Below are 24396 nucleotides of genomic sequence, written 5' to 3' on the forward strand. Positions count from 1 at the left end.
CTCCTGTGCTCCCTGGAGAATACAAGCCTTACTTCTTCAGTGAGAGTGGATACTGTATGTGAAGGCATGAAGGAAGATGATTCGATTTGCCTTTTGGGGCACAGACTAACTGTTCATATCATCATTATAGTTAGAATTTATGTTCAAATGAGCTTATCGTCTTCTATTTGAATGCAAAATTCCCCAGGAAAAAAAGTGAGGACATTTTGGAAGAGTTATCAGCGAATGTGATGAAGGTTAACCCTATGCCATTACTTCAACTACAGTAATGTCTATTTGTTTAAGCCTATATAATAACCTTTTAAGAATATTAAAAGTATTATTCATTGTTTTAATTTCTTAAATAACCTACTTACTAGAAAACTTCAGGGACTTGAGATGCCTGACAAGATATGGAAGTCGATCATTCCTGTAAGTAATATGAGGCTTACTGTTCAATGAATTTTTAATGTAACTTCTAATGTCAGTGGATGCATTTTCAAGTCCTAGAGAGCCAGGGTCAAGAGGAGAGATTCATAGGTGTTTCCATCCGTTTCAATGGACTTACCATCTGGGTAGGCTTCCCTGCGTAGATGTCCTGGCTGGTGTTTTTGTTTCTTGGCTGGTCTGGCCTTCTGCACTACCGCGGCACTCATGTTGCTGTCTGTGGAAACAGGACTTGTGGGTCTAGGACACTGGGATGCATGAAAATGTCGGCGGCCTGAGGAAAAAAATCAGAGCCAAACTCACCAATAAAGTTTAATTTAATTTAACACTAATAATCAAAATAAAACACTAAAACTATAAACATCCCTAATTAAAAAAAAAAAGCTTAAATAAACTATTCTAGTAAACAATAGGATTCTTCTTATTCTGCTTGAGCTATCCACTGGAAAAAATACCCTAAAAGCATTTTCAGGCTCTTTTTTTTAACCATGGTACTTTTATTCTGATACCTATTTGTTAAAGAAAAGCATTTTGACTGTTGCATCTACCTTCACTAAAGTGTTATGGTTAAACAAAAATGTTAATTAAATTTTTACATAATATATCCAATGCCTGTTGCTTTCTCAAAAGGAATAGCCAGAGCCCTTAAGAAATTCATGTTCTAAGAATGAACAGTACAAAATACATCCCCTATTTTAATTAAATATGTTTGTGCTATTCTTTGAAGACAGATTCCTAATATTTTAATACATTCTCAGGTATTTTCTCTTAGGGTGGCCCAGAATTAAGCTAGCTCACATATTTAGACCTGCCAAAAATTACTCACACCCGTTTTCTCTCACAAGATATTTATTTGCTGGTTATGGATATTTAAAGTGACCCCTTCCAGAGACTTTCATGTTTTTTGGTGATGGTATAGGTAGTTGTTTTCGGTTATTTGGTTTTAGAGGGACAATATTCACAGGTGATAAATGAATCTGCTAATCAGACATGGTGCACTGCGGTGCTCTCCAATTCTCTGGCTTTTTCTTACAGAGACATATTACAGCAGCACAAAATATTTAATCCATAATGGCAGTGGAGATCTATTGGCCTTACACTTGACCTTTGGTGTTTTGGTTCCTTGAAATTCCAGGGATTCAAATCCAGAACTTTCTGTTGTACTACAAGAAACCTCAGAGAGACCTAGACAATATGTGTTTTGGCTATAAACAGAAGAAGCCACATATAGTAAAATCAACACATTTAACTGTGCTAACGGAAGCATATTAAATAAAAGACATTAATGCAGCCAAGTGAGAAGCAATGTGATTGGATTATTCATTCATATTAACTTCAAGTCATATGATAAGCAGCACCCTTTCCTGAAAAGAACATTTTAATAAGCAGAGTCCAATGCCTGTTTAGTTCATTATAATTATGAACCGAATGAAAACCAGAAGAGCCACTAAATTACAATACAATAAAATATTAAACCAAACTCTTTTTCGCTATGATGGAGACTATTACAATTAAAGTTACATATCCATGAAAAGAGAGAATTAGGGCTGAAACTGAACCCATTACTCATTCTATTGTGTAAGGCCATCTACTGCTCATAGACCCTGAGGCATAAGGTCGTTCGCAGATGCATTTTCAACATTATTTCTATGTCTTGTTGATTTAATGAACTGAAACACACGCTTAATGCAATCTGAAAGCAGTAGTTTGAGATGCTTAATTTCACTTACTTATTTTTCTTTTTACAGAAGATTAAAAAATAAGCAGAAACAAAAGCTATATATAAAGTTAAATGTTATTTATTTATTAGGAACGATAGATATGCTTGCATACTTATTTTATTATACCCAGAAGCAACTAGGAGAGAAAAAGGAAATATGATTGAATATCATAAAGTATAGGGCTGGCTGAAATAAGTATGCATTCTGTGACAATAGCTTGAGAGATATTAGACATTTTTTTTCCTGCAACACATTCTTGATAAATAATATATAGGAAAAGAAAACTTTATGATGTGAGTTAAATTTTCTCTGAATATATTCTACACTGATAAGAAACAATGACCAATCCGATATCTGAAGAGAACATGGAAAACTACCAATGTGATGTTATTAAACTAAGAAAAATAAAACAACAAAATAGCAATTATTGATTTGTTGTGATAGTCTTTCTCAGAAATAGCTCTCTTGTTGACCACATTATTTTTATTCTATTCATATTTTCTTGGTTACCAGAAATATACACATACACTCAACATGTATATGAATGTATGTATGTACATATTCCATTCTACAGAAATGAAAATCATGTGATAAATGTATGATTTAAATTAAAATTTTTTTCTTTCTCATATGATTTACTTTCTAAACAGAGTTGGGAGTGGGAGATAAGTAAAAATGGGTTAAAACATAAGAATGGATATACAGTAATTAAAAACAGGCTACTGGCAATGAAAAGGGAAAATAGATGGAAAAAATATATAAGCGTTTGGATTAACTTGCTCTCCAAATTATTAGATTAACAATGTATACCTTAAGTGTGGAACATACTTATGCTTGAAAATGTGTGTATATTACAAACATCTTTATATCTTCTCAATTAAATGAGTGTTCTAATTGAGAGGGCATGAAGAGAATGGGGGTTAAGGAGAAATAGCCCAGTTTCTAATGGTTGAGTGTCCCCTCCAGACATTTACCTATTTCTCCTGGACACTTTCTAATTAAATGGGATGAGAGAACTACCTCAATGAATTTTAATTTGGTGACTTTTTAGATCTTAAAAAAAACCATATAACACAAACCTCATTTAATTGACCATATACATTCCAAAAGAAATTGTACATATATTTGCTAAGACTATCTTAAAAATGAAGACTTTTCAGGTAGCTTCACTCACATTACATAGGATTTATTAAATAAAAATAAAATAGAAGATTTAACAAGCCTGTTATGAAAAAGGGAATAAGCAAGCTACAGCATCATCTTGGACCTTGGTTTCCTTAGGCAGCCAAAAAAAAAAGAGTAATAATAATAATAGTTGCATTTCATAAAGGACATAAGATTATGGAGATAATCAGCAACTGACAAATGCACATCGAATTTTCTTTTCCAGCTTGGAGAAAAGCGGACGACTTACCAGCAGCATCCTGCATTTGGCGCCGTGCCACTTTCAGACCAGCGTACTCTGCTGCTGCTGCCACCGCCTGGGCAAAATCGGCATCGGTGAAAAAGGAGCCGTCAGAAGAACTAACACTGGAGCGTCCGCTGGAAATGTTGTCCTCCTCTGAGGCTGAGCCCCAGCCATTGATCATGGACCCAGTGACAGAGCTCTCCAGGTCCCCAACACTGGAGGCAGGGGTCTGCTCAAGCCCGCGTAACAAAAGCCTTCTGGTCTGCATCTTGGCTACTTCCATGTCGGCTTCGTCTTCTTCCTCTTCTGGCGCATCCGTATCCATATCTGAGACAAGGGGTCCTGAAATGTAGCCGTAAGTATGGGGTGGGGAAATCGGCCGTGGAGGTGGAGGAGGGCTCACTGGCTGCCGTCTGCAGGAACATGAATAAACAGGTATGGCTTAGGTCATTACTTAGGACACAAAAGCATAAATTAACCAAGAAATTCACAAGTCTGTGCTTCCCTGGAGCTAATTTGTTCAGGAAAAACAACGGGAAATCAGAGCATGTGTAGGTTTTATTCTGAGTTGTAAGAAATGTACCTCAAAACCAGAGGTAGAGCTCCGGAGGAAGATGGCGGAAGAGTAAGACGCGGAGATCACCTTCCTCCCCACAGATACATCAGAAATTCATCTACACGTGGAACAACTCCTACAGAACACCTACTGAACGCTGACAGAAGACCTCAGACCCCCCAAAAGGCAAGAAACTCCCCACATACCTGGGTAGGGCAAAAGAAAAAAAGAATAAACAGAGACAATAGGTTAGGGACGGGACCTGCACCAGTGGGAGGGAGCCGTGAAGGAGGAAAGGTTTCCACACACTACAAGCCCCTTCGCGGGCGGAGACTGCAGGTGGCGGAGGGGGAAAGCTTCGGAGTAGCGGAGGAGAGCACAGCAACAGGGGTGTGGAGGGCAAAGCAGAGAGATTCCGGCACAGAGGATCGGTGCCCTCAGGCACACACCAGCCCGAGAGGCTTGTCTGCTTGGCCGCCGGGGCGGGCGGGGCTGGGAGCTGAGGCTCGGGTATCGGCTTTCAGTCGGAGCGCAGGGAGAGGACTGGGGCTGGCGGCAGGAAGAGAGCCTGAAGGGGTTAGTGTACCACGGCTAGCCCTGAGGGAGTCCGGGGAAAGGGTCTGGAGCTGCCGAAGAGGCAAGAGACTTTTTTCCCTTTTGTTTCCTGGTGCGCGAGGAGAGGGCATTAAGAGGGCTGCTTGGGGAAGCGCCGGAGACAGGCGCGAGCCGCGGCTAAAGGCGCGGACCCCGGAGACGGGCGTGGGACGCTGGGGCTGCTGCTGCCGCCGCCGCCGCGGGACCTGTGTGCGAGCGCGGGTCACTGTCCGCCCCGCCTTCCGGGGGGCCTGTGCACCCCGCCACTGCCGGGGTCCCGGGACCCGGGGACGGCTTTCCCGGGAAAGCGCACGGAGCGCCTCGGGCTGCTGCAACCTCACGCCGGCCTCTGCCGCCGCAGGCCCGCCCCACACTGCGCGCCCCTCCCTCCCCTCTGCCTGAGTGAGCCAGAGCCCCCGAATCAGCGGCTCCTTTAAACCCGTCCTGTCTGAGCAAAGAACGGACGCCCTCCGGCGACCTACGCGCAGAGGCGGGGCCAGGTCCAAGGCTGAGACCCGGGAGCTGTGAGAGCAGAGACAGGGAAATCTCTCTGTGCAGCCTCGGAGGCAGCGGATTAAAGCTCCACGGTCCATTTGATGCGCCCTGCGTCTGTGGAGTGCATAAATGGACAGCGAATGATCCCAAATTGAGGAAGTGGACTTTGAGGACAAGATTTAAGACTTTCCCCCCCTTTTCCTCTTTTTACAACGAATTATCCCAAATTAAGGAGGTGGACTTAGAGAGCAAGATTTCAGACTTCTCGCCCTTTTCCTCTTTTTACAACGAATTACCCCAAATTGAGGAGGTGGACTTGGAGAGCAAGATTTTTGATTTTTCCCCCTGCTCTCTTTTTGTGAATGTGTATGTGTAATCTTCTGTGTAAGATTCTCTCTGTATAGCTTTGCTTCCACCATATGTCCCAGGGTTCTATCTGTCCGTTTTTTTTTTTTTCAATAATTACATTTTAATTTTAATAACGCTACTATATTTCATACTTTATTCTATTTTACTTTACCTGCTCCTTCTTTTTTTCCTACCTTCCCCTCCTCCCTCCCTCCCTCCGCTCCTCCTTTCCTTCTTTCTTTTTCTTTCCTCCCTCCCTCCCTCCCACCCTTCTTCTTTCCACATTCTTTTTCTTTCCTTCCTCCCTCCCTCCCTCCCTCCTGTCTTCCTTTCTTTCTTTCCTTCCTCCCTCCCTCCCATCTTCCATTGACTCTTCCTTTTGCTTTCATTCCTCCCTCCCTCCCTTCTTTCTTTCCATCCTTCCTCCCTCCCTCCCTCCTTTCTTTCTTCCTTCCTTCCTTTCTTCCCTTCTTCCTTTCTTTCCCTCTCTCTTTCTTTCTTCTACTAATTCTTTCTTTCTACTTTTTCGCCCTGTTATTCTGAGCCGGGTGGATGAAAGGCTCTTGGTGCTGCAGCCAGGAGTCAGTGCTGTGCCTCTGAAGTGGGAGAGCCAACTTCAGGGCACGGGTCCACAAGAGACCTCCCAGCTCCACATAATATCAAACGGCAAAAATCTTCCAGAGATCTCCATCTCAACACCAGCACCGAGCTTCAGTCAACGACCAGCAAGCTACAGTGCTGGTCACCCTATGCCAAGCAACTAGCAAGGCAGGAACACAACCCCACCCATTAGCAGAGAGGCTACCTAAAAACATAATAAGGCCACAGTCACCCCAAAACACACCACCAGACGTGGACCTGTCCACCAGAAAGACAAGATCCAGCCTCAACCACCAGAACACAGGCATTAGTCACCCCCAACAGGAAGCCTACACAACCTACTGAAACAACCTTAGCCACTGGGGACAGACACCAAAAACAACGGGAACTACGAATCTGCAGCCTGCAAAAAGGAGACCCCAAACACAGTAACATAAGCAAAATGAGAAGACAGAAAAACACACAGCAGGTGAAGGAGCAAGATAAAAACCTACCAGACCTAACAAATGAAGAGGTAATAGGAAGTCTACCTGACAAAGAATTCAGAATAATGTTAGTAAAGATGATCCAAGATTCTATTTCCAAGATCCAAAATCTTGGAAATAGAATAGACAAAATGCAAGAAACAGTTAACAAGGACCTAGAAGAACTAAAGATGAATCAAGCATTGATTAAAAACACAATAAATGAAATGAAAAATACTCTAGATGGGATCAATAGCAGAATAACTGAGGCAGAAGAACGAATAAGTGAAGTGGAAGATAAAATAGTGGAAATACGTGATGCAGAGCAAACTAAAGAAAAAAGAATGAAAAGAACAGAGGACAGTCTCAGAGACCTCTGGGACAACATTAAATGCACCAACATTCGAATTATAGGGGTTCCAGAAGAAGAAGAGAAAAAGAAAGGGACTGAGAAAATATTTGAAGAGATTATAGTTGAAAACTTGCCTAATATGGGAAAGGAAATAGTTAATCAAGTCCAGGAGGCACAGAGAGTCCCATACAGAATAAATCCAAGGAGAAATACGCCAAGACACATATTAATCAAACTGTCAAAAATTAAACACAAAGAAATCATATTAAAAGCAGCAAGGGAAAAGCAACAAATAATACACAAGGGAATCCCCATCAGGTTAACAGCTGATCTCTCAGCAGAAACTCTACAAGCCAGAAGGGAGTGGCAGGACATAATTAAAGTGATGAAGGAGAGAAACCTGCAACCAAGATTACTCTACCCAGCAAGGATCTCATTCAGATTTGATGGAGAAATTAAAATCTTTAGAGACAAGCAAAAGCTGAGAGAGTTCAGCACCACCAAACCAGCTTTACAACAAATGCTAAAGGAACTTCTCTAGGCAAGAAACACAACAGAAGGAATATACCTACAATAACGAACCCAAAGCAATTAAGGAAATGGGAATAGGAACATACATATCAATAATTATCTTGAATGTAAATGGACTAAATGCTCCCACCAAAAGACACAGATTGGCTGAATGGATACAAAAATAAGACCCATATATATGCTGTCTACAAGAGACCCACTTCAGACCTAGAGACACATACAGATTGAAAGTAAGGGGATGGAAAAAGATATTCCATGCAAATGGAAATCAAAAGAAAGCTGGAGTAGCAATTCTTATATCAGACAAAATAGACTTTAAAATAAAGACTACTAGAAGAGACAAAGAGGAACACTACATAATGATAAAGGGATCGATCCAAGAAGAAGATATAACAATTGTAAATATTTATGCACCCAACATAGGAGCACCTCAATACATAAGGCAAATACTAACAGCCATAAAAGGGGAAATCGACAGTAACACAATCATAGTAGGGGACTTTAACACCCCACTTTCACCAATGGACAGATCATCCAAAGTGAAAATAAATAAGGAAACACAAGCTTTAAATGATACATTAAACAAGATGGACTTAATTGATATTTATAGGACATTCCATCCAAAAACAACAGAATACACATTTTTCTCAAGTGCTCATGGAACATTCTCCAGGATAGATCATATCTTGGGTCACAAATCAAGCCTTGGTAAATTTAAGAAAATTGAAATTGTATCAAGTATCTTTTCCGACCACAATGCTATGAGACTAGACATCAATTACAGGAAAAGATTTGTAAAAAATACAAACACATGGAGGATAAACAATACACTACTCAATAACGAAGTGATCACTGAAGAAATCAAAGAGGAAATTAAAAAATACCTAGAAACAAATGACAATGGAGACACGACGACCCAAAACTTATGGGACGCAGCAAAAGCAGTTCTAAGGGGGAAGTTTAGAGCAATACAATCCCACCTTAAGAAACAGGAAACATCTCGAGTAAACAACCTGACCCTGCACCTAAAGCAATTAGAGAAAGAAGAACAAAAAACCCCCAAAGTTAGCAGAAGGAAAGAAATCATAAAGATCAGATCAGAAATAAATGAAAAAGAAATGAAGGAAACGATAACAAAGATCAACCAAACTAAAAGCTGGTTCTTTGAGAAGATAAACAAAATTGACAAACCATTAGCCAGACTCATCAAGAAAAGAAGGGAGAAGACTCAAATCAATAGAATTAGAAATGAAAAAGGAGAAGTAACAACTGACACTGCAGAAATACAAAAGATCATGAAAGATTACTACAAGCAACTCTATGCCGATAAAATGGACAACCTGGAAGAAATGGACAAATTCTTAGAAATGCACAACCTGCCAAGACTGAATCAGGAAGAAATAGAAAATATGAACAGACCAATCACAAGCACTGAAATTGAAACTGTGATAAAAAATCTTCCAACAAACAAAAGCCCAGGACAGATGGCTTCACAGGTGAATTCTATCAAGCATTTAGAGAAGAGCTAACACCTATCCTTCTCAAACTCTTCCAAAATATAGCAGAGGGAGGAACACTCCCAAACTCATTCTATGAGGCCACCATCACCTTGATACCAAAACCAGACAAGGATGTCACAAAGAAAGAAAACTACAGGCCAATATCACTGATGAACATAGAAGCAAAAATCCTCAACAAAATACTAGCAAACAGAATCCAACAGCACATTAAAAGGATCATACACCATGATCAAGTGGGGTTTATTCCAGGAATGCAAGGATTCTTCAATATACGCAAATCAATCAATGTGATACACCATATTAACAAGTTGAAGGAGAAAAACCATATGATCATCTCAACAGATGCAGAGAAAGCTTTCAACAAAATTCAACACCCATTTATGATAAAAACCCTGCAGAAAGTAGGCATAGAGGGAACTTTCCTCAACATAATAAAGGCCATATATGACAAACCCACAGCCAACATTGTCCTCAATGGTGAAAAACTGAAACCATTTAAACTAAGATCAGGAACAAGACAAGGCTGCACACTCTCACCACTCTTATTCAACCTAGTTTTGGAAGTTTTAGCCACAGCAATCAGAGAAGAAAAGGAATTAAAAGGAATCCAAATTGGAAAAGAAGAAGTAAAGCTGTCACTGTTTGCAGATGACATGACACTATACATAGAGAATCCTAAAGATGCTACCAGAAAACTACTAGAGCTAATCAATGAATTTGGTAAAGTAGCAGGATACAAAATTAATGCACAGAAATCTCTGGCATTCCTGTACACTAATGATGAAAAATCTGAAAATGAAATCAAGAAAACACTCCCATTTACCATTGCAGCAATAAGAATAAAATATCTAGGAATAAACCTACCTAAGGAGACAAAAGACCTGTATGCAGAAAATTATAAGACACTGATGAAAGAAATTAGAGATGATACAAATAGATGGAGAGATATACCATGCTCCTGGATTGGAAGAATCAATATTGTGAAAATGACTCTACTACCCAAAGCAATCTACAGATTCAATACAATCCCTATCAAACTACCACTGGCATTTTTCACAGAACTAGAACAAAAAATTTCAGAATTTGTTTGGAAAAACAAAAGACCCCGAATAGCCAAAGCAATCTTGAGAACAAAAAACAGAGCTGGAGAAATCAGGCTCCCTGACTTCAGACTATACTACAAAGCTACAGTAATCAAGACAGTGTGGTACTGGCATAAAAACAGAAAGATAGATCAATGGAACAGGATAGAAAGCCCAGAGATAAACCCACGCACATATGGTCACCTTATCTTTGATAAAGGAGGCAGGAATGTACAGTGGAGAAAGGACAGCCTCTTCAATAAGTGGTGCTGGGAAAACTGGACAGGGACATGTAAAAGTATGAGATTAGATCATTCCCTAACACCATACACAAAAATAAGCTCAAAATGGATTAAAGACTTAAATGTAAGGCCAGAAACTATCAAACTCTTAGAGGAAAACATAGGTAGAACACTCTATGACATAAATCACAGCAAGATCCTTTTGGACCCACCTCCTAGAGAAATGGAAATAAAAACAAAGATAAACAAATGGGACCTAATGAAACTTCAAAGCTTTTGCACAGCAAAGGAAACCATAAACAAGACCAAAAGACAACCCTCAGAATGGGAGAAAATATTTGCAAATGAAGCAACTGACAAAGGATTAATCTCCAAAATTTATAAACAGCTCATGCAGCTCAATAGCAAAAAAACAAACAACCCAATCCAAAAATGGGCAGAAGACTTAAATAGGCATTTCTCCAAAGAAGATATACAGACTGCCAACAAACACATGAAAGAATGCTCAACATCATTAATCATTAGAGAAATGCAAATCAAAACTACAATGAGATATCATCTCACACCAGTCAGAATGGCCATCATCAAGAAATCTAGAAACAATAAATGCTGGAGAGGGTGTGGAGAAAAGGGAACACTCTTGCACTGCTGGTGGGAATGTGAATTGGTACAGCCACTATGGAGAACAGTATGGAGGTTCCTAAAAAAACTAAAAATAGAACTACCATATGACCCAACAATCCCACTACTAGGCATATACCCTGAGAAAACCATAATTCCAAAAGAGACATGTACCAAAATGTTCCTTGCAGCTCTATTCACAATAGCCCGGAGCTGGAAACAATCTAAGTGTCCATCATCGGATGAATGGATAAAGAAGATGTGGCACATATATACAATGGAATATTACTCAGCCATAAAAAGAAACAAAACTGAGCTATTTGTAATGAGGTGGATAGACCTAGAGTCTGTCATACAGAGTGAAGTAAGTCAGAAAGAGAAAGAAAAATACTGTATGCTGACACATATATATGGAATTAAAAAAAAATGTCATGAAGAACCTAGGGGTAAAACGGGAATAAAGACACAGACCTACTTGAGAATGGACTTGAGGATATGGGGAGGGGGAAGGGTAAGCTGTGACAAAGTGAAAGAGAGGCATGGACATATATACACTACCAAACGTAAGGTAGATAGATAGTGGGAAGCAGCCGCAGAGCACAGAGAGATCACCTCGGTGCTTCGTGACCGCCTGGAGGGGTGGGATGGGGAGGGTGGGAGGGAGGGAGGTGCATGAGGGAAGGGATGTGGGAACAGATGTATATGTATGACTGATTCACTTTGTTATAAAGCAGAAACTAATTAAAAAAAACTGAAAAATAAATTAAAAAAAAAAAACAGAGGTACTTTTTTTTTTTGCGGTACGCGAGCCCCTCACTGTTGTGGCCTCTCCTGTTGCGGAGCACAGGCTCCGGATGCGCAGGCCCAGCGGCCATGGATCACAGGCCCAGCTGCTCTGCGGCACGTGGGATCTTCCCGGACCAGGGCACGAACCCGTGTCCCCTGCATCGGCAGGTGGACTTTCAGCCACTGCGCCACCAGGGAAGCCCCAGAGGTACTTTTAAGCACGCTGGGCTACCTTTTGATTAAAGCTTAATAGAAATATACTCATCTATCTATAAGTCTCCTTACGTTTTATCTTTTCGATTACATTCAGTTAAAACAAGGGTAAGTAATACCTATTTCAAAATTGACACCTATGTATTTGTACTAAAGTGTATGGAATATAATTGACAGCTTATTATGACCAAAGACAGCAGACATCAGTCCTGAAACAGGCCGCTCCATAAAAATACAAACATGTTCCTTTCCATTTCCTTCATTGCCACTCCCACCATCGTAAGCAAATGGACTCATTCATTTTGACTATAGAGCGTAGAATTTTATAGGACTAAAAAATTATGCATTGAGCATATGACACAATTTCCTTTAGATTTTAGTCTGTTAAAAAGGTCTAAGAGCCAAGAGCAGTTTTTCTCCAAATTACTCACTTATAAAGATTATTAGCTATTTGCAAGTATATTGCTTTTACCATTATTCCACCTGTTTAACAAAATGCTTACAGGTGTTTTTCTTGATGCTCTGGAAGTTAAGTGCCAAAGTTCAGGACAAAATAAAGCAGTATCCTACAATTTAAGTTCACAGTTACCAATACCTGGTTTCAACCGTCTCTCCACAGAGCTGGGGAACATCAGTGAAAAGCAGTCCTCCTACCCTCCAACACCATCACACACAGTGAATATAAGATGACTGAGAAGGTAGAGAGCGTTTGGACGTTAGCGGAAAGCAAGGTTTGTGGAAATAAGCTATTCCCATGGCTGGAGAATGCCAAGAGATTAACTCCTAATTAGGAAAGTGTCTGAAAAAAGGGACTCATATAGTGACTTCCACTTGGAGGACTACTTAGTGATGTGCTCAACAGTCCCAGTGCTCTCTAAGCAAGGTTAAAAAGATGACATAAGGGGAATATCATTTGGAAGAGTCATGACAGCAGCTCATCAAATTCTGTGCTCCTGAGAAGTAAAGAGGATAGATTCCAAATATGTTTACCAACCTGAGCACTAGTGTTGGAGGGAGAGTGACATTAGGATCTAGTGTAATCTGGTGACCCTATGGCTTGGGAGACTAGGAGAGATATGGCATGAATGCCACTGACTGGTTGTCCACCTGAAGATGTGGCTAAATGGTTCAAGGACTACAAATGCCTAGCGATGCTGTCCAGGATTGAGTCCTTCATCAGTGGAGGAAGTTGGTGCCAGTCCCCTTCCCTCACCTTTCTTGTGATACTCATAGAGCAAGGTGAGACAGAACAGTCAGTCGGGCTAACCAAAGAGAAGACTGGATCCTCATCTACTTTGCTCTCTTTATGTGCCCTTTTCCTTGCCTTAGCACTTGGGAGAATGCACTGGGAAGAGTGAGGAAGGAAGTGATTAAAAACAGAACACGCCCATTACTCCATGCCACCATGGCCACAGGCACGTGCAATCTGCAAAAAATCTGGAAATGCATGACTATGGTTTTAAAATTAACAGGACTGAGTCTTAAATTAAAAGAAAGCAAACAAGGGGCTTCCCTGGTGGCGCAGTGGTTGAGAGTCCGCCTGCCGATGCAGGGGACATGGATTCATGCCCCGGTCCAGGAAGAGCCCACATGCCGCAGAGCGGCTGGGCCCGTGAGCCATGGCCGCTGAGCCTGCACGTCCGGAGCCTGTGCTCCGCATCGGGAGGGGCCACAGCAGTGAAAGGCCCGCGTACCGCCAAAAAAAAAAAGAAAGCAAACAAACAAACAAAAAAACCCCAGATAGGATCTGGTCAAGATCTAACTTAGGGACCTGCTATAGAGAGGGAAATGGAAGTTCAATATAGCACAGTGGTTAGGGTGGCATGGCAGTTGTTCGAAGAAAAAAGTGTTGTGCTTTTTATCCCAATGAATTGAGACATTTCAATAAACATGTTTTATTAACACAAATGGAAAGCATTAAAAATGAATGATTACTAAAATACTACAGTTAACTAATTTATTGAGCACCTACTTTGCAGCTAAGTATTTTACAGTGTTAACTCATTTAATTTTCTCAACAACTTTCCAGGGTACTTATTTTATTATTATTTTAACAGATGAGGAGATTGAAATTCAGAGGACATTGAAATTAAGGACCTTGCCAAAGTTCCCACAACTAGTATGTATCAAATTTAGAGTTTAATCCCACATTCCATTTCCAAGGCCATGGCCTTTCCTCTAAGAATGCTGTTATTACACACATATATACACACATACACACACACACACATATATATATACATATGTAATATATATACACATACACAGTTCTTCAGTGTAATGTGTTATTTTTGATTTCTGGGTCATTTCTAATGCATCTGTGTGTGGCACCAGAAGGAACATGAAGAATATGCCAAAGCTGAAGTTATTTAAGAGATTATAATGGATAATTGTTTCAATATGGAGTGTGTTACACACACAGGATGAAAACCTTTATTTAATTTGGATTGTTATAAAATACCATACTTAAAAGTCAATTTACAGTCTTTGTCAGCAGGCACATCCGAAATACAAGAAACTTCTTTTTTAAATACATGTAAGACTTTTTAGCACAAAAGGGACTATTTTGACCATCAATGAAGGGATGTAAGACAGCCAACTTCACAATGAAAGGATGTTGTATTTGGATAATTCACATTCTGTGAAGCAAAAACATCTTCATGTTAAATGAGGGCTGGCTTTTAACTACTACCACCCTGTGCAAATGCTGAAGAAAGACAGAAAAATTTATTCAAGCCAGCTGTATATAAGGTAAGCCCAGGGAATGTGTGATAAACCTGTACGGTTTGAAATATGTAATATATTCTATTTGAAAACAAAAAGCTATTTCAAGATGCTGCACTCAAGTGGGACTTGCCACAAATGAACCTCAACCCTCTCAATTTTTCCCCCTTGGGGGGTTTCAGTGTCTTCTGAAATAATGTACAACTATATGGCTGCTAATCACAACACTCTAGGCTCCTGCAAAAATGATGCCTTCATAAGCATGTTCAAGAGAAGAAGGGAAAAATTCCATTAATTTATGAAAGCAGGTATTTATATAGTTTACCACATAGCATTTACCAGGCAAAAGATGGAAGGGGGAAAATACATACCTTTGAGATTTTTTTCTAAAACTGGTATAGTTTCAATACTTTGTATAATTAACCATTAACTGGTTTGTAAACAGACAAAATATTTAATTTTTCTTGGCCTTCTTTCTTTTCCTTCCAATTATATCATACTCAGTTCATCTACAGTAATAAAATATCTATATATTTCCTGTTCCATACATAAAATTTACTTTTACTTTTCAAGAGATTTTTTTTCACTAAATATCAACTACAGTAAACTCAATAGCACCAGACACTTTTGAAAATAGTATATGTAAATACATTTAATTTTATTATTTTCATAGTTATTGTCTGAAAAGAGAGAAGATTCCTATTATGATGGTCATCTAGTTTATCTAGTTTTGGACAAAAAATGGAATATCTCAGAAGCTAATTAGAATGCCAAAATTGCAATATCCATAATAATGCAAGTATGGAATACTTATCTAGTTAAATATTGCAAAGTTATAATGCTTTTAGCTCAGTAATTTCTTATTCATATACATTACACTATTTATAATGCCCCTAATCAATAAACATAAAAGTAAAAAATGTATTCATTCTTTAAACACTGACTGTGTACTAACTATGGGGAAGGAACTTTTAGGTTCTGAGACCAAAGGGACCACAAGGACAAGGGCTTAGGGAATGGTTTACGGCTTATACTTTAAGACATGGAAGGATTCAATTTTAAGACACTCATACTTAATAAAGCTGACTATGTATCAGTCTGTGGCAGACTGTATTTTGCAAAGATGTCCATAACAATATCTTCCATCCACAATGCTCTTCTGGGGTGAGAACTTGCCATCCCCGCATTGAGAGAAGGAGTTTAGTACTAAGTTCCTGAATCTGGGTGGACCCTGTGACAGCTCTGACCACAGAATGTGGCAGAAGTGAGACTGTGCCAGTTCTGAGTGTAGCTCTTAACTGGCCTGGCAACTTCCTTTCCCTGCCACGTAAGAAGTGCTACTCCGCCGAGATCGCCATGTTACGAGAAGCCTGGGCTGTGGTGGAGAGCCCCTGGAGGGTAAGACTCCATGAGGAGACAGAGAGAGGTCACGGAGCACTGAAGCGTCAGGCATTTAAGTGAAGAAACTCACTTCAAAGTTGATCTCACAGCCCCAAAGACCAGAGGAAGCCCTGTGGGTTGGCGATGAATCGCCCAGGTGAATCCTTTCAGAATTCCTGACTCATGGAATTGTAAGTAAAACAAAACGGTTTTAGGTGATTATATTTTAGTGTAATTTGTAGGCAGCAATAGAAACAGGAACTTAGGGACTATGCTAGAAATTCAGCTAAATAAAATATATATGTTCCTTGCCTGAAGGGACTTAGAGTCTAGTGGAGGAGACAATTAATTAAATACGCAATGGTAATGCAGTATTCACAAAGCTCCATGACAGAAGGTATCTAGGGCACGGTGGGAACACATAGAATTGGCTTCAATCTCAGAGCTGGGACATCAGGGAAAGATTCTAATGGGAGCATCTGCCATTTAATATTGGATCTAAAGGATATGTAAGTGTTAGTTCCAAAACAAGAGAGGGGATAATGGTGTCCCAGGAAGATAAGAAGGCAAGTGGTAAGACCTCAAAGTGGGTGAGAGTGAGGCAGGAGATAGATGGGCCCCAGGCTGAGCACCTGGAGTTTGTCCCCTGTGGACAGATACACCAAGATGAAGACAATAGCAGGAGGGAAGAGAAGCTGAGCCCTGCTCAGAGGAGAGATAAAGAGACCACATATTCCTCATTCTCAAAGTCAAGGAGACCTTTCCGATTACACACACACAGAAAGGCTCCTTGAAGGACAAAAATGGAGGGGGGCGCCACCCCATAGTAAGTGATGTCAACCTACCCACAGGCCTCTTCGCTGGAATCCATCTTGGCTAAGAGATGTGCACGCACACATGGGAGGACCCTGAAATAAACCAAATACTGACTCAGAGCCAGGCAAAGCAAGATGATTGGCCAAAGGAAACCCGGAAGAAATGCCCCATGTAAGAGATTCAAACTACCAAGAGGGTGCAACTCGCTCTCTGAGCCCGCCTGTGTGTGCCTATTCACACGTACTCTTTTCCCCCCCTAAGAAACACTTTACTTGTTTCACTACTTTCTGTCTCTTGGTGGAAATTTATTTGTCACTGGCCTTGCCACCGGCCACTGGTCCCTGGTGGTCTAGTGGCTAGGATTCAGCATTCTCACTGCTGCGGCCTGACTTCAGTCTCTGGCCGGGGAACCGAAATCCTTCTTCAAGCCGCTGCAGGCTGAGGCCACCCAAGATCAAGAGCATTGGTCATTCCAGGAACTGGAAGAAACTTAGAGTGAAGGCAACAGGGACAGTGAGGAGGGGAGTGGCAATGGGTAGGCAAAGGAAGGCACGCAGCGGTCAGGTCACAAAGGGCCTTGATTGCTACATTAAGGAATCTTGCCTTTATTCTAAGGGAAATGAGAAGTCACCGAGAGATTTTTAGCAATGGAGAGACTTGATCAGTGTCGCATTTTAGGAAAATGCCTCTGCACAGTCTGCAGCAAGAAGATTCAATTGAAGAAAGGGCAAGGCTAAAGGCAACAAAGACCACTTATGGACCATTATAGTAATACAGGCAAGAGAAAATGGCTGTAGGAAGTAGGGAAGTGCCTTTATGGCTGGAGATACATGTATTGCTCTGAGTGATATTCAAGCAGTAAAATTTGCAGGAACAGGTACTTGGATATAAGGGTCTGATTCTCTAGAATGAAATCTGTAGAGAAATACCGGTCTATCTTTAATGAGTGCATCATTAGGGGAGTGGCAGGATGATGAGAAAAAGAAGTCATCTACTGATGGGGTAGGCATCCAAATAGGTTAAAGGTTTGAGAAGAGGCTTGACTCAAAGACTTAGAGATGGGAATTACAGCATGATATATAGTATCAAAAAGGTAGACATGACTTAAATGCCCAATATTAAGGAACTGTTTAAAAAAATTACAGTATACATTTGTTTAACGTGAGTATCTAAAGTGTAATTGGCATGGAAAAATTCACTGGTCAGTGAAAAAAATACCTTATAAAATTATATTGGCATATTACAAATTCAAAGCAGTGTGAGTACATGTAGAGACGAAGAACGAAAAAGATCTTTACTGAGTTCTTAATGGTGACAATTTCTGACAACATAGATCATTGGTACTTTTGTATTTTCATTTTGTTTATCGGTATTTTCAAACATTTCTATGGTAAACATGTAGAATATACCTTCAGCATAAAAGAGCAGTAATAGTTTTTTTGTTGTTGTTGTTGTTTTTTGCGGTACACAGGCCTCTCACTGTTGTGGCCTTTCCCATCGCAGAGCACAGGCTCTGGACGCGCAGGCTCAGCGGCCATGGCTCACGGGCCCAGCCGCTCCACGGCATGTGGGATCCTCCCGGACCGGGGCACGAACCCATGTCCACTGCATAAGCAGGCAGACTCTCAACCACTGCGCCACCAGGGAAGCCCTGCAGTAATAGTTTTTTGTTTAATGGGCTTTCATCTACTTCATATTAGTGCCCAGTGTTATTAATATTGTACCTCCATAGACTGAAAGTCTTACCTTTTAAAAAAAGGCTGAATGTAGTCAAAGAGGATTTTGAGGGCAGAGACACCCAATGCATTTCCCAATTATCCCTGTTCACTTTGAGTTCACCCCCACCAAAACAGCAGGGAGTCAGTGGACTCCTCTAGTATCAGATTCCATTCATCAGATACTTACTGAAGAAGGCTTTGTGGAACTCAATGACGTGAGGAGGACTTGAGCTCTGCTCTCAAAGAGCTTTTAATTTAAATAGGGAAACAGATGCAAACAGCCAATGCTAATGCAACATGAAAACCTGATTAGTGTGGTAGCAGAGCTGTGAACAGACCACTGTAAAGAGTAAAGAGAAAGATTCGTTGATTTTTGCCAAGCAACAAGAAGAAAGTTGCACAGGTGGTGCATTTAAACAGGACTTGGAAAGACGAGAATTGTTCACCAGGCAATCAAAGAAACAGCATGTGCCAAGACGCATGTGCTTAGTGAGGGTGCTAAGGATTTGGGTGACAGTCATGAAAGGCAAGAGCGGCCTGCCCCTCCTGCTAGCCCTCTGTGGGCTGGAGAGTGGCATTGCTGATGGGCTGTTGGTGAGTTTAAGACAACAGGGAATTTCAAACAGACTAATTAGAAAAGAGGGTATGTGGAGGGGTTGGGAGGGAAGAGGTAAGTAAAGGAAAAAGGATTGTAAAAGGCTTTGAGGGCTTCCCTGGTGGCGTAGTGTTTGAGAGTACACCTGCCGATGCAGGGGACACGGGTTCGTGCCCTGGTCCGGGAAGATCCCACATGCCATGGAGCGGCTGGGCCCGTGAGCCATGGCCGCTGAGCCTGCGCGTCCAGAGTCTGTGCTGCACAACGGGAGAGGCCACGACAGTGAGAGGACCGCATACCGCAAAAAAAAAAAAAAAAAAAAAAGGCTTTGAATACTGGGCTAAACAGTAAGAGCTGACTCTGAATGGGGAGTAACATTACCAGACTGGGAGGTATAGTAAGATAATGTGGAGAGTGGACACAAAAAGGGAGAGAGAAGAAAAGTGGTGATCAGGTAAAAGATGTAGCAATATTTCAAGAGACAGGGACTGAGGGCCTGCCCTGGGATTCTAGGAATGGAAACATAGGAACACAATCAAGAGATATTTTGGAGTTAGAAAAGAAGGGACTTGGTGAATAACTTACTTTGGGGAATGGTAGAAAAATAACAGAAGAAATCAAACTATAAGATAATTACACTGATTTCAAAATCACCATTTTTTTGTGATTTTTTTGCCTATTCCCTTGGCTCTTTTATTTTTAATAGGTTGGTCAAATAAATAAGGATTAATGATTCTAAACAAGATAGCCAATAAAGGAAGAAAAGGAACAAGTTTGAAAGGTCAAGTGCAAAGAAAAAGAATTTGATTTCAGACATGTGTAGTCTGAGCTGTCCAAGTGAAAATATCATGGTAGTGCTCAAGAAAAAGGGCTGGGCTGGCGAAATCAATGTGAAAGCCATCAGAATATAAGTAATACTTGAACCAAGTGTAAGGATGACAGCATAAGGGTGAGGACAGTAGGGAACTAATATTTGTTGAATACTTACCCTGCTTTAGATACTTTATATACATGATTTCATTTAATTCTCACAAGAAATCAGAAAATTGTTACCACTGCAGAAAGCGTAAGTGTAATAAAGACGGAGAAGCCTTTAGACTGACGATTAAGAGGTTACCTTCCGAAGCCTGATGGAAGCAAAATGGTATAAGCCAGCACACAGAGTGCTGAGGTATGAAAAAGACTTAGGAGGTAGAAGTGATTAAAGAATCCTACAGAGTAGGAGAGAAAAAGAGCAGGATAACTGGAAGGGGAGGCTAAGGAAAGTTTAAAAATTAGTAAGGTATATACACTACCATGTGTAAAATAGATAGCTAATGGGAACGTGCTATAAAGCACAGGAAGCTCAGCTCGGTGCTCTGTGATGACCTAGATGGGTGGGATGGGGGTGAGGTGGGAGGGAGGTCCAAGAGGGAGGGCATATATGTAAACATATAGCTGATTCACTGCATTGTACAGCAGAAACTAACACAACACTGTAAAGCAATTATGCGCCAATAAAAAAAAATGCAGTAGGGTTAACAGTGAAGAGAAAGGATTGAATGAAGAGAAAGAGGCTGAGAAGTCAAGATAGATAAGCTGCTTTTTTTTTTTTTACAACTTTATTGGAGTATAATTGCTTCACAATGGTGTGTTAGTTTCTGCTTTATAACAAAGTGAATCAGTTATACATATACATCTGTTCCCATATCCCTTCCCTCTTGCATCTCCCTCCCTCCCACCCTCCCTATCCCACCCCTCCAGGCAGTCACAAAACACCTAGCTGATCTCCCTGTGCTATGCGCTGCTTCCCACTAGCTATCTACCTTACCTTTGGTAGTGTTTATATGTCCGTGCCTCTGATAAGCTGCTTTTTGATCGTGATCAAGAAATGTGAAGAGGATGACATAAGGAACACAGAAGAAGAGCTGGTCAGGAAGAAGATACTGGGTGTACCACGTGTAACATAGAGGAGGATGGTGAGGAAATATAGGTAATTTGAAAGAATGAGAAAAGAATGTTGAGGTATTTCAGAGCTAACAGCCTCTATTAGCGTCTCATTTTCTCCAAATAAGAGTGGCAGAGATGCTTGTGACCATAATAGGGAAAAGAGATGCCTTATTTATTCTCAATCTTCATGAAGTTCCATGGGTTAATAATACTAAATTTACATGTCTGGCAATCCAACTTCCCCCTTGTCACACAGAAGAAAATTTAACTGCCTCCTTCATTTTAGAGAGTGTATGAGTTAAATTTGGCAATAACCTCTTACTCATAGAATAGTTAATAAACACTGCAAATTCTATTTTAACCTACAGAATTCAAGCAGCATAAACCAGAATTTGTTATTCATTCAAGAATATTGAAGGAGATCTTCTGGGGCAAATAATATACTCAGTTTCAAATGATATTAGGAATACAGAAAGTAATATATATGTAATGTGTCAAGGGCAATAAAATAGTACAAACAAGATCATCAATAGTGAGAGAAGTGCTGACATGATGCAGCAATAGCTTTTATGTGGTAGAAATGCCAAGTGAAGGATTTGTGCAGAACAAAAATGTACTGGTTAGCAATGCTGAACATATAGGTTAAAGAAAGTCTAAGACACACACGCACACACACACACAACCACACACTACTAAGTAGCTTGGACAAAAGGACTGCAACCTAACATTCAATCAAAATAAAGGTACCTGAGTCAACACAAAATGAATATACCAAATTCATGCTTCTGTAACATTACAGCTACGAAAGAACAAATCATTCTGCAGACTTAATTTTAAAAGACAGGAGAGGGACTTCCCTGGTGGTCCAGTGGTAAAGAATCCGCCTTCCAATGCAGGGGATGAGGGCTCGATCCCTGGTCGGGGAACTAAGATCCCACATGCCTCGGGGCAAATAAGCCTGTGCGCCACAACTACTGAGCTCATGCGCCTCAACTAGAGAGCCTGCGTGCCACAAACTACAGAGCCCACATGCCCTGGAACCCACGCGCCACAACTAGAGAAGAAAAAACCCGCACATCACAACTAGAGGGAAGCCTGCACGCTGCAAGGAAGACCCTACGCAGCCAAAAAAAAAAAAAAAGTTATTAAAAACAAAAAATAAAAGGAGAAAAATCCATTCTTCACAGACTAAAGAAGTGACATGCCCATGCATAAAGAAAACTAAAATACAAAATCACCCATCATCAATAAAATGTTACAAGATTAGCAACCCATATATTTACTACATGATCTCCACGTGTTTATGAATGCAATTATCATAAGTGGGTGAGAATTAAGGCACATTATTTTATGGTTGCAAGTTCACTGGGATCAATTAATCTAATGTTCTGATCAACAATATTACTTGATATGCTAATTACCAAGGCATACTGTGTGATGATACTGGAAAAAAGCCTCATGTGACCTGAAAATTACTTCATGTAATAGCATTCTGTAAATGCCACTTAGGGGTGGAAATTATCTGATTTGTCAGTAAAGACTGGTAACAACGTACCTCCTGTCGGGTTGGTGCTGCATGTGGCCGATCTCCTCTGGACAATCCTGTAACATGGGCTGGAGTTCTTCCTGTGGAGAGGGGGTCAGAGTGGCAGTGGACTGATGGCTGTAAGACACGGCAGCTGGAGAAGAAGCAGCTCCCCGCACAGGGGGAGTGGGGCCTCGTTCATCTTCCTCCTCTTCTAGTTCACCTTGATGCAAATACATCCTGGCTGGTGGCACGGGACATGGCATTTCTTGGTCATAGCTAAAACAAATGATAAGGACACTTAGATTGACTTCAGGTTATTCAAATAAACTATTTGTAGAGTTAGTGAAATATCAACTTTGAATTGCTTTTGAAATCTGAATCTTCTGGCCACGTTAAGAAGGTATTGTTTAAAAAAAATAGTTCACTGTCATAAATGTGTGTGAATTGCTATATATAACATTTTTTTCTCTGAGGGATTACAATTTAATTGGCTCATTACAGGCTCTGAGAAGTCATGCAATAAAGAAATCTATTTAACATAGTTTAATTTAGTAAACCCCAAAAGTGTTTGATATATTCTATCCCTCCAACTCAACATGATCTCTAAAGGATGACTCAAGGACGGTCTTGCAAATAATCCAAAGATGATATGCTAACATCTATGAAAAATTACTCTTGAAAATCCCTTCAGAGGGAGGTACATTGGAGATCAAGTTATTAGTCCAATTCAACCCACGTTTCCTCTAAAATTATAACAGATCACTATTTCTTCAGTTGAGCACAAAATAAAGTACATGGTACTTTATAAAGTACATGGCTTACATTTAGGATGCTGAATGAAAAACACAATAAATCAAATAATCAATAAACAATAAAATGTCCCTTCTACTCCTCTGCTAGAGCTGTGTGGAAGCTCTAAATGGATCTGGGGAACATTCATGACTTTCTCTTTTACCTCAGGGCATATGGTTATTAATTAGAATGGAAGTAACTTATTGCATTATATAAATTGTGTTCATGTTATCCTTCTCTCTTGTTCATTCTCCACCACCTGCCTTGTTTACCAGAAATCAGGAAAGTTGATGCTCATATAACATGATTTCTTTGTATCTTCTTTTACTAAACTAATCCTACCATCTTCCTCTTGGACACTTTTTCCTGTGTTTCCTAGGTATCTTGTATTCATCCTGACATATCTCTCTCTCTTCTACCTCAAACTGTTCCCCACTTCATTTCTATTCTACTTCTAAAAATATCTCTAAAATCTATTCCTTTTTCTCCATCCTCACATTGCTTCCAAAATTACTTTATTATAATATGCATCACTCTCGGGTTACTCACCTGCTTTAAAGTAATAAATGGCTCTGTAATTGCCTAGAGGATAAAATACGAGGACCTAAACAAGACATTTAAGTACCTGTATAATCTGGCTTACACTTGCCTTCCCAGCTGCCTCTCACTCTCTACCATGTGTTTCATATTAGTTCTCATGTTAGTCCACATCACTCTGTGGTCTCAATGTCCAAAAAACCCCTCTTGATTGACAAGCTTCTTATTTGTTAAGCTCAAAAACAAAATCAGCAAATCAGGAAAGCTTCATTCTTCCCAGTTAGAATCAGCCTTTCTTTTGGGGGCACAGTTGCATCCCTTGTTTTATCTTTTTTGTTAAACTATATCAACTTATTTCATTTTATTCCTATTCTTGGTGGACTAAAATAGTAATGAATGTTATTAATATAGCCTAGGA

General features: G+C 40.3%; 1 protein-coding gene across 1 annotated transcript in view; it reads right to left on the minus strand.

Annotated features, from left to right (window-relative positions):
* ROBO1 (roundabout guidance receptor 1) overlaps window positions 1–24396 on the minus strand; it is a 401385-nt gene that overhangs the window by 16568 nt on the left and 360421 nt on the right. The window contains exons 24-26 of the mRNA XM_081234266.1: window positions 22677–22925; window positions 3562–3968; window positions 548–700 (exon numbers count right to left, since the gene is read on the minus strand). Coding sequence (XP_081090392.1) covers window positions 548–700; window positions 3562–3968; window positions 22677–22925 — 809 coding nt within the window. The remainder of the gene's footprint in view (window positions 1–547; window positions 701–3561; window positions 3969–22676; window positions 22926–24396) is intronic.

This window comes from Mesoplodon bidens (assembly GCF_964165515.1).
Source record: "Mesoplodon bidens genome assembly, chromosome: 5".
Taxonomy (NCBI): domain Eukaryota; kingdom Metazoa; phylum Chordata; class Mammalia; order Artiodactyla; family Ziphiidae; genus Mesoplodon; species Mesoplodon bidens.